Source organism: Leopardus geoffroyi, chromosome B4, assembly GCF_018350155.1.
Source record: "Leopardus geoffroyi isolate Oge1 chromosome B4, O.geoffroyi_Oge1_pat1.0, whole genome shotgun sequence".
Lineage (NCBI taxonomy): Eukaryota > Metazoa > Chordata > Mammalia > Carnivora > Felidae > Leopardus > Leopardus geoffroyi.
Window position 1 is genome coordinate 127750967 of NC_059341.1, and position 9269 is coordinate 127760235.

Below are 9269 nucleotides of genomic sequence, written 5' to 3' on the forward strand. Positions count from 1 at the left end.
TGTCGGTTGCCTTTTAGTTTTGTTGATTGTTTCCCTTGCTGTGCAGAAGCGTTTTATTTTGATGAGGTCCCAGTAGTTCATTTTGCTTTTATTTCCCTTGTCTCCAGAGATGTGTTGAGTAAGAAGTTGCTGCGGCCGAGGTTAAAGAGGTTGTTGCCTGTTTTCTCCTCTAGGATTTTGATGGTTTCCTGCCTCACATTTAGGTCTTTCATCCATTTTGAATTTATTTTTGTGTATTACACCTTCTTTTTTAATGCTCACTACAACCTTTTTAAGTAAATGCTATCATTAGTCTCATATCATAATAAGAAAACTGAGGCACAGAGAGGGGAAGGAACTTGCTTAAGGTCACACAGCTACTATGGAGATTTGTGTGTGTGTGTGTGTGTGTGTGTGTGTGTGTGTGTGTGTGTGTGGTAAAATGCACATAACATGAAATTTACCATTTTAACCATTTCTAAGCGCACCATTCAGCGGCATAAGCCCATTCACATTGTAAAATCATCATCACCATCTATCTCCAGAACTTTCTGTCTTCCCAAACTGAAACTTTGGGAACCATTTCCCTTCCCCTCAGGCCCTGGGAACCACCACCTAACTTTCTGTCTCTATGAACTTGACTACTCTAGGGACCTTATATAAATGGAATCGTACAGTATTTGCCCTTTGTGACTGGCTTATTTCAGGTAGCACAGTGCCCTCAGGGTTCATCCATGCTGTAGCATGTGTTGGAATTTCATTTCTTTTTAAGACTGAATGATATCTCATTGTCTGGAGAGACCACATCGTGTCTATCCAGTCATCCATCAGTGGACACTTAGGGTGGTTTCCACCCTTTGGCTACTGTGAATAATGTTGCTGTGAACACAGGACAAATATCTGTTCAAGTCTCTGCTTTTAGTTCTTTGGGGTTTGGGGTATATACCCAGATGGGAAAACCTAGATTTGTCTTACTCCAAAGCACAGGCTCTTAACCTTGCTCTCTGGCCTAATAAATGGTTGAAATATTTGCAATAATCATTGATACACAGAAGAGATCTTCTCATTGGTCATCAGTAAATCAAAACCTACACACTACTTACTACACACACACACACACACACACACACACACACACACACACACACACACTAGGTGCTTTGGTTAAATGAGGGTTTTACCAAAATCTGGTCTCTCAGGACACAGCACATTTTTTTTTTTTAATCTTTAAACTGAGTACTCTGCAGAAAAGCATCCAGAGACTGCTCTCTACCCAAGAAGAGAGCCTGATCATGAATCTTGTGGTCCTTCCCCCTCTCCTGGCCACAGACACTCCAATTGTCCTGTGAACCCAGCATCCACAAGTGGCTTTGCCATGGCCTGTCATGTTGTCAGCAATCCATTTTAACCACTTCAGGCTCCTCGGCAGGCAGCTTCCGTAGCTATTGTATTTAATAATGCAGCCTGATGCCAGAGGAGCCCAGGTTGGGAATACATTAGTGCTATGGGCTTTGAATACCTATGGCAGGGAACTGCCCCTTCTGTTTATGTACCTTTGCAGCCAGAGCTCTGCCTTTTACAGACACGAGACCCTGCCTCGGTCTCCCCAGGCCACATCCTGGTGTGTTTCCAATGCAAAAGTCTGCCTTTCGTGACATTTGCATAGAAGACAAGGCAAAGCCAGCCAGCCCCTGCCCTTTCCCCGTTCTGTATGCTGTTGCCCCTGTGCTACAGATACTGCAACACTACTAAATGCACATGCATGTGGATTCTATTTCTGGCAGATTGTGCTGCACATCGAGGCGAGTTTAGTAAAAACGGAAAAGAAAAACCAACTCTTGGTTCAGAACCCCAGGAAACACAGGAGTTTACATGCTAATAACAATGTCCCAAATGTCAACAAGACCTTGGCAACATTACCTCTATACTCCATCTAACTGTTTGGGACAGCTGTGGAATTTTATACAGATGAGAAGTCCATCCCATAAATGCATGGCTTAACCATCTTTTTTTTTTTTTCCTGGTAAATCTGTCCCAAATTATTCAGTCGTAAAAAGGGGGCCTTGAAGCTTCTGATGGCCCTTTCAACCTGAGAAAAAGAAGAGGCTGGTTCATCAAATTGAACCTAAGCTAATTCAGTAAGCCCAACCATGCACTGTGCTAGAAAGAACACAGGTTTGCAAAACTAGGGATTCATTCATTAGTGTTTATTGAGCACCCACTATTTACCAGGAACTGTATTCATCAGAATATAATAAAAAATTAGTAAGACATGAGCTCTGCTCTTGCAAAAATTACAGTCTAGGACAGGGGCCAGCAAACGTTTTCTGTGGAGGGCCAGGTAATATTTTCACACAGGCCATATGGTTGCCATAGTAATGCAAAAGCAGCCATACATGATGCATAAATGATGGGTGTGGTTTTGTTCTAATAAAACTTTATTCACAAAAACAGGTAGTGGGCCAGATTTTGCCCACAGGCCTGTAGTTTGTCAATCGTTGGCGTAGGACATGAGAGTTCCCACCCCAGTTCTGTCAGTCATTATTTGTGTGGAGGTAGGCAAGGGTCTGATGTATAGTCACCACTGAATAAATATCACCAAATATAAATGTAAGTATTTATTGTGCTTGTTCTCCACTTACACTAACTTGTGATGAGTGACATTTATATACAAAGCAAGTGGCCAGGTGTGGTCAAGGGGGGTGCTCTCTGTGTCCACAGAATCAAAGGCGATTCTGAGCCTCAGTTTCCCCACCTGTACAATGAGGGCTTGTACTCTGTGACTCTAATGTCAGGGTTCATGTTGAAAGAATGAAAGCAATCCTAAGATCTCTCCCAACTCCAGGGTACTTTGCAGCTATGGGAACCCTGGGTGGTAACAAGCCCTCTTGCCTGATAAACCTCACCACGTCTTCTAAGTTTCTCAGAGACTGCATAATTACCTGGTGTGTCTGCTTCCTAAATGCACTGAAGAGCATGGTACCCCCTGAGTCGCGCCATTCATTCTGTGGCTGGGGAACCTGAAGCACAGAAAAGTGATTTGACGTACCCAAGGTTGCACGTGGTTTTTATACATACAGTTGCCATTGGCTCAATGAATGGTGTCAGTGGGTTCATGGCCACAAGCTTGGTCCGTTAGCTGGGCTAGGTTCCATAGACACAGTCAGTTCCCCTTTTCCCAGCCTGGCCACCTACTTTGTGCATGAGGGTCACTGGATACCAGTTGGTGAGAAGGAGAGCGATAAATAGTTTACATTTATAATGGCAACTAATATTGAGTGAGTGCTGACTCCAATTGACCATTGTTCTGTCACTCCATGCATTATCTCATTTTAATCGCAACAACAGACTGTTGAGTAGGTATTATCATCAACCCCATTTTATGGATAGGAGTTTGGAGGCAAAGAGAGATTGTATAAATTGCCCAACAGCCAATAGCTTAGTGGTAAATCTGGGGCGGGGAGGGGGGCAGGGCAGGATCCCAGAAGCCAGAAGCCCCTCCCTTCACTACATTCCTAACCTACCTCTCCCAAGTGTGACAAACGGCAGAATCATGGTCTGGGATGCAGGTGTCATAATTCTTATTTTGAAAATGATGCACCTAAAGCTGGAGGCCAAGTGGCCCAGCCCTGGTCACATATTGAGGGAGGTGGGTGAGCCCCAACTCAAATCCGGGTGTTCCAGCTCGTTCCACCATAGATAGCCCTGTTAGCACTGCCTCATTATCATTTCCCATCTAACAATTAAGTGCATCTCTGGGTTTTTTTTTTTTTATTTTTTTTTTTAACGTTTATTTATTTTTGAGACAGACCATGAATGGGGGAGGGTCAGAGAGAGAGGGAGACACAGAATCTGAAACAGGCTCCAGGCTCTGAGCGGTCAGCACAGAGCCCGATGCGGGGCTCGAACTCACGGACCGCGAGATCGTGACCTGAGCTGAAGTCGGACGCTTAACCGACTGAGCCACCCAGGCGCCCCTCTGGTTTATTTGTTTAATGTTTATTTATTTATTTTGAGAGAGCGCGTGGAAGGGGAAGAGAGAGAGGGAAAAGGAATCTCAAGCAGCCTGGCTCTGCACTTTCAGCGGGGCTCAAACTTACAAACCATGAGATCATGACCTGAAGTCACTTCAGTCTGTGACTGAAGCACAGAAAAGTGTCTTCAGCTTCAGCTGAAGTCAAGAGCTTAACCGCAGAGCCACCCAGGTGTTCCACATCTCTTGTTTAAAGGACAGGATAGTTCAGAAGGATGATTCAGCATTTGGATAATTTAAATAAATCAACATTTAAATAAAGCAGTGGGATGTTATCTCAAGGAGCACTTAAGAACTTCTGAGCTTCCAGTTCATTGCCATAGAGGGACTTTGGAAACCGTAGAAAAGATCTGAAGACAGCCAGCCCACATATCCGCTTTTACTTCTGTGCTTCGAACGTGAGTTCCTCCACCACAGGCACATGAGGCTGAATACCTGGCCTCTGATTAATGGTGTCAGAATGGGGGCAGTGTCTTAATGGTTAAGCACACAGCCTTAAGGATGCAGTTCCTGGTTCTGCCCTTGACACGCTGTGTGACTTTTTGTAACCTACACTCTTGTCTGTTCCCTCATCTGTAAATTGGAGGTGGTAATCTGCCTTCCTTCAGGGAAGTTGAAGAGTAAAGGAGATGATGTACTTGAAGTGCCTACTAAGGTGCCTGGCACATTGTAAGCCCCCAGTAAATGTTCACTGTTAGTTCATTACTCCAAGAGTTAACTGCTCACTCATACATTCAACAAACAACTTACCAAGTGTCTACCATCTGTCAAGCCCTCTGCTTGGGCTTATAAAGTGAGCTAGGTCAACGTAATCCCTTCCTTATCGGCTCAGTCTGTGAGGAACCCCATCTCTAGATCAGTGTCTCAGCCTCAGCACTGCCAGCTTGAGCCACAGGATTCTCTGCTGCAGGGTCTGTCCTGTGCATCGTGGCATGTTAGCATCCCTGGCTTCCACCCATTAGATGCCAATAGTACACACATCACCGCCACCACCCAGTCGTGACAATCAGATCCTCTCCACACTTTCCCAAACGTCCCCTGGGCAAAAACCACCCCTGGTTGAGAACCACTGCTCTAAATACAGAGAATTGGTAGTCAGTGCCCACTCTGGGTTGCTGTGACAGTCAAACAGGTTAATAACACTCCAAGAGCATAGAGCTGTGTCTGCAACTCCATTCATGTCCCAGTTGTCTACAGCCACAACAAAGAACCGTAGAACCCAGGGGATAAAACAGTAAACCCTTCTTCGGCACATGAGTCGACGGGACAGCTGGAAGTTTCTTCTGGTCTCCATGGGCCTTGCTTCTGACGTCAGCTGTCTGGTCAGCTGTGCTTGGCTTTGTTGACCGTGGCTGGACCCTGTCACTCTCTCTTCTCAGTTTCATGGAGCCGCTAACCCTCCATGCAGGCTCACCAGGGCTTTTGCTCCCGTGACAGAGGCAGGTTTCTGAGCAAGAGTGCAGAAGCACAGACATGGCCACTTGAAGGTAGCTCAGAATCAGCAACTGTGGCTTCTGCCGTGTTCTGTTGGCCTGAGCAAATCACAAGGCCAAGCAGTGAAGAAATGGACTCCAACCCTCTCATGAGAGAAGTTGCCAAGTCTTGTCCCATGAGGGTGAATATATCAAAGGCTAGAGAATCAGGGCCATTTTTATAGTCAATCTGCCTTAATAGGTGTTCACCATTATTAGCTGTGCAGGCAGCCAGGTGCATTTCAGAAACATAACCGTCTCCTGCTTCCTCTTGCCCTCCACAGTTTCTTGGAGTCACAGAGCTTTCCGCGTATTGCGAAGGCTACTTTCTCAAAAACATGATGGTCCTCATCGAAAACGAAGCGTTCAAGCAGCTCCTCTATGACAAAAATGGTGAAGGGACGGGCCAGGATGTGCTCCAGGACTTACAGAGGACGTTGGCCATCAGGATTCAGTCAATCCACTTGTCATCCTCCAAAGGTTCTGTTGTATGAAACGTCCAGCGCAGGGAACAGTCCCCTGGGGACTTTCCAGTTCTGCTGCTGCACTGGCTTCACACAAACACATACAAAGTTCACCTGGCATCTGTTTTTGGCTAGGCCAAGGAGCTGCCTCTCCTGCCCGAGCTTTTCTTGAATAAGCAATTCCAGCTCCTGTGTGTTCCTATTGAGAAACAAAGGACATTCCACTGGTCTGCAGATCAGATCTGCAGTGGGGTCCAGGGCTTGAAGGTCAACATGGGACAGCCAAGCCAACCCCATCCGAAGGCACCCCTGGGGCACTTGAACGCCTGTTGCCGGGACCACTGTTAAATGGATGAATTGAGGAGTAAAGGTCATTCGGGTTGCAGGTGGACAGTTGGAGAACTGAACTGTTCTGACCCCAGAGAGTGTTGTGCTCACATCAAGGACCTTAGTAGCTACAGCTCAGCGAGAGTCAACCGTGGTAGCAAATTGGTGAGACTGTTACCAATAATGAAGAAATAATTTGGCAAATTTTTAGGGGTGGGAACTTTTTAAAATGTTCATAAAAAAAAAAACAAAACAAAAACAGGGCAGCCTTGTAGTTTAAAAATCTATTTCTAAAAGCGCAACAGTTCATTTTCAATTGAATCGTGTTTAGGGATCTGTGTTTTGAGTTTTGTTTTTTTTAAAAAAAAAAAAAACAGTAAGTCGCAGGTCTATACCGAATCAACATGCATCTGACAAAATACTGCTGATATTCTATACAAAGTGAAATAATAATCTTGCCTTAGTGATCATGGTTACACAAAAGAGGTGCACTGCCAATAATTATCTCTAACTCAGTAGCTGAAAACAACTTGCATGCTAATTGTGATTTCGGGGTGACAGTAAAACAGCCCCACGTAACAAACATGCATCTGCATGGGCCCGAGCCAGTGAAACATTATGTTTGTGCTTCATTTTTGCCAAGGTAAAAATGTTTCATCACTTCTTGCTAAAAATCCATTCGGTGAAACTGTAACATATTCCTTTCCTTTAACAATGATTCTGGGATGCTTTAGCAGAAATGTGTTCATAGATGATGCTGATCAGGGGCGGGAGGGGCGCGCACGTCCAAGAATTTACTATGAACCCCAAAGTTTTCTCTGTACTCTCAAAAGATGTTAATAGTTTGCTACTAGCCAGAGAATATGACTATGTTAGATTATTTTTAAAGATGAAATATGTATGATAGGAAGGATTCTTTCTGTATTCTGAGAATGTACAGTATAGGGTTATCTCTGATGAAAGTTCCTATCGACAGGGTTCCGTTTTCTCTGCCATGTATTATAAGCAAAAGAGATTGGTGAAGTGCCACAATATTCCAAATAGTTTTTCAGTTGCTGCCTTTTTCTCTTGTCCTTTCCTTGGAAACCTAGATAGAAACGAGAATGACTTTTGCCCTTTGGGGTTGGCAAAGTTTCTTTGGTAACCCTATTTCCTAGCATGCCTTTGGGAAGTTGTGCACAGACCCCAGATTCTAAAAGAGCTGCTGTCATGCTCCCTGAGCCACTGTTCACAGGACTGAGGCCAGGTTACATGGGTGTGATCCCTGGAGCAGCTCCTGGGCCACATCTGCCTCCAACATCGGCTCTCACGTGATTTGGATACATGAGGCCTCTCTTCAACTTGGTCATTTGCAAACCACCGCAGGCCCTACAATCAAATGAAGAAGGGAGAAAAAAAAGAAAGGAAAAAAACTGCCTGCAGAGGAGTCCAAGTTACAGATACACACAGCACGTGCGTGAGTCTCTGCTGCCTCCTGCCTCCTCTGTGTCCTCAGAAATGCTGCGTGATGTTCCCTTCACCACGACTGACTTCCCCCTGTGAATGTCTAGTGCTAGTCTGGGGCCTCTGGGCTTCGATTTGTACAGCGGCCAGTCCTGACGGGCTTCTGTTCTAGTTTGGTGTGCTTTCTCTGTCATTAAATGATTTTCCCAAGCCGTGCATCGTGTGTATGGTACGAGTGAGCTCTTTACCCAACAGGGGGAGCCTGAGAACTTCGTTCAGTTAAAAGATTGGAGAAGGTGGCCGTGCAGAAAAAGTCGAGGAAAATGGAGATACAAGGTAAAAGGTAGGGGCCGCCACCTGTCCACTCTGTCAACCAGGGGTTGGCTGTGCAGGCTCGAGTCCCCTGGGTCTGCATATACCTCCGAGTGCCACCCTTGGAGGACCTGACAGATGTCACCACTTTGCCTAATGCAGAGAGCTAATTCGCCTGCAGAGAGTGGAGTTCTGGCTGTCATTTGTGTGCCACGATGAAGCTTTGTGGGGGTGGGAAGATGGAGAAAAATGAGTTCTGCCCACATGGTTTGGCTCCCATCAAGGGCCAGCATGACCTGATGCTTGTGGATGGTGGCGGCATTCTGGGGTGGGGGTCACAGCAGGGCAAGCGGCTCTCCCCTTGGATATTGTCATCACTGAGGTCAAACCAAGTCCCCACCTGATCCACTCTGGCTCCTCACCCAGCCTGGGCCCAGCTCAGGTCTGGGTGGAGATGAATCCCCCTGGATCATCCACAAGGACTACGGGAAGCTGGGGCGGGGAGACCTGGGCCAGTGAGGCCCGGTAGACAACTGACATCACGAGCCCCTCCCCAGAATGCCCAGCCCTGCTTAGCAGCCAAGTTCCGTTTCTTCTTTAAGAAACAACCAAAGCATCCGTGTGCCAGGGGCCAGAACTCTGAGGCCGGGAGAACAGAAGGTCAATTTATTTTTGTGCATCCTGTGTAGCCTCAGGGTGAGTACACCATTTGATTTATTCCTTTTGCAAAGATAAAGCGTGTGCTGCCACGTTTGTCTTTTACTTGTCGATGGGCAGCGTTGTCATTTGGTCTTCAGTGAAGCCTGTCGCATCTGAGGCCCTTAGCATCTTGGGGGGAGACAGGATGAGTCCTGTGGGAGACAGGAGCCAGCCGCAAAGCTCCTTCTACTGCTTCCATTACAATGAGGAACTGGAAGGAGGGTGGTCGAGCAGCCGCTTGAATAAACACAAGGGCCTCGACTTGGCTTCTGCCCCCAATGCGCACACGTGAAATTCGTTTTCTCTGTACTGTATTTAAATGTCACCCATGCACCCAAAATGGGGGAACAAGGTGGGAGCGCCCATCATAGGAGGCAGAAGCTGGAAGACAGCGTAGGCACACCTCAGGGTCCAGTTAGAGGAAGGGCTTCTAAGATCTCCGCCCCTGAGAGTCTGTAGTTCTGGGATTCTGTTTCTCCTGCTCACGTTGTTTGTTCCTGTGAAGCCCGAGGCAAAAAGTGTTACTCCAGCCGGGCGTCG

The 9269-nt window shown here is 46.4% G+C and overlaps 1 protein-coding gene across 3 annotated transcripts in view; it reads left to right on the forward strand.

Moving 5' to 3' along the window:
• BTBD11 (BTB domain containing 11) overlaps positions 1-7934 on the forward strand; it is a 317388-nt gene extending 309454 nt beyond the window's left edge. For all 3 annotated transcript variants that reach the window (XM_045466348.1, XM_045466347.1, XM_045466349.1), the window contains one exon: positions 5769-7934. In XM_045466348.1, the coding sequence (XP_045322304.1) occupies positions 5769-5978 (210 nt within the window). In that variant the 3' untranslated portion in view covers positions 5979-7934. The remainder of the gene's footprint in view (positions 1-5768) is intronic.
• The last annotated feature ends 1335 nt before the right edge of the window (positions 7935-9269 follow it).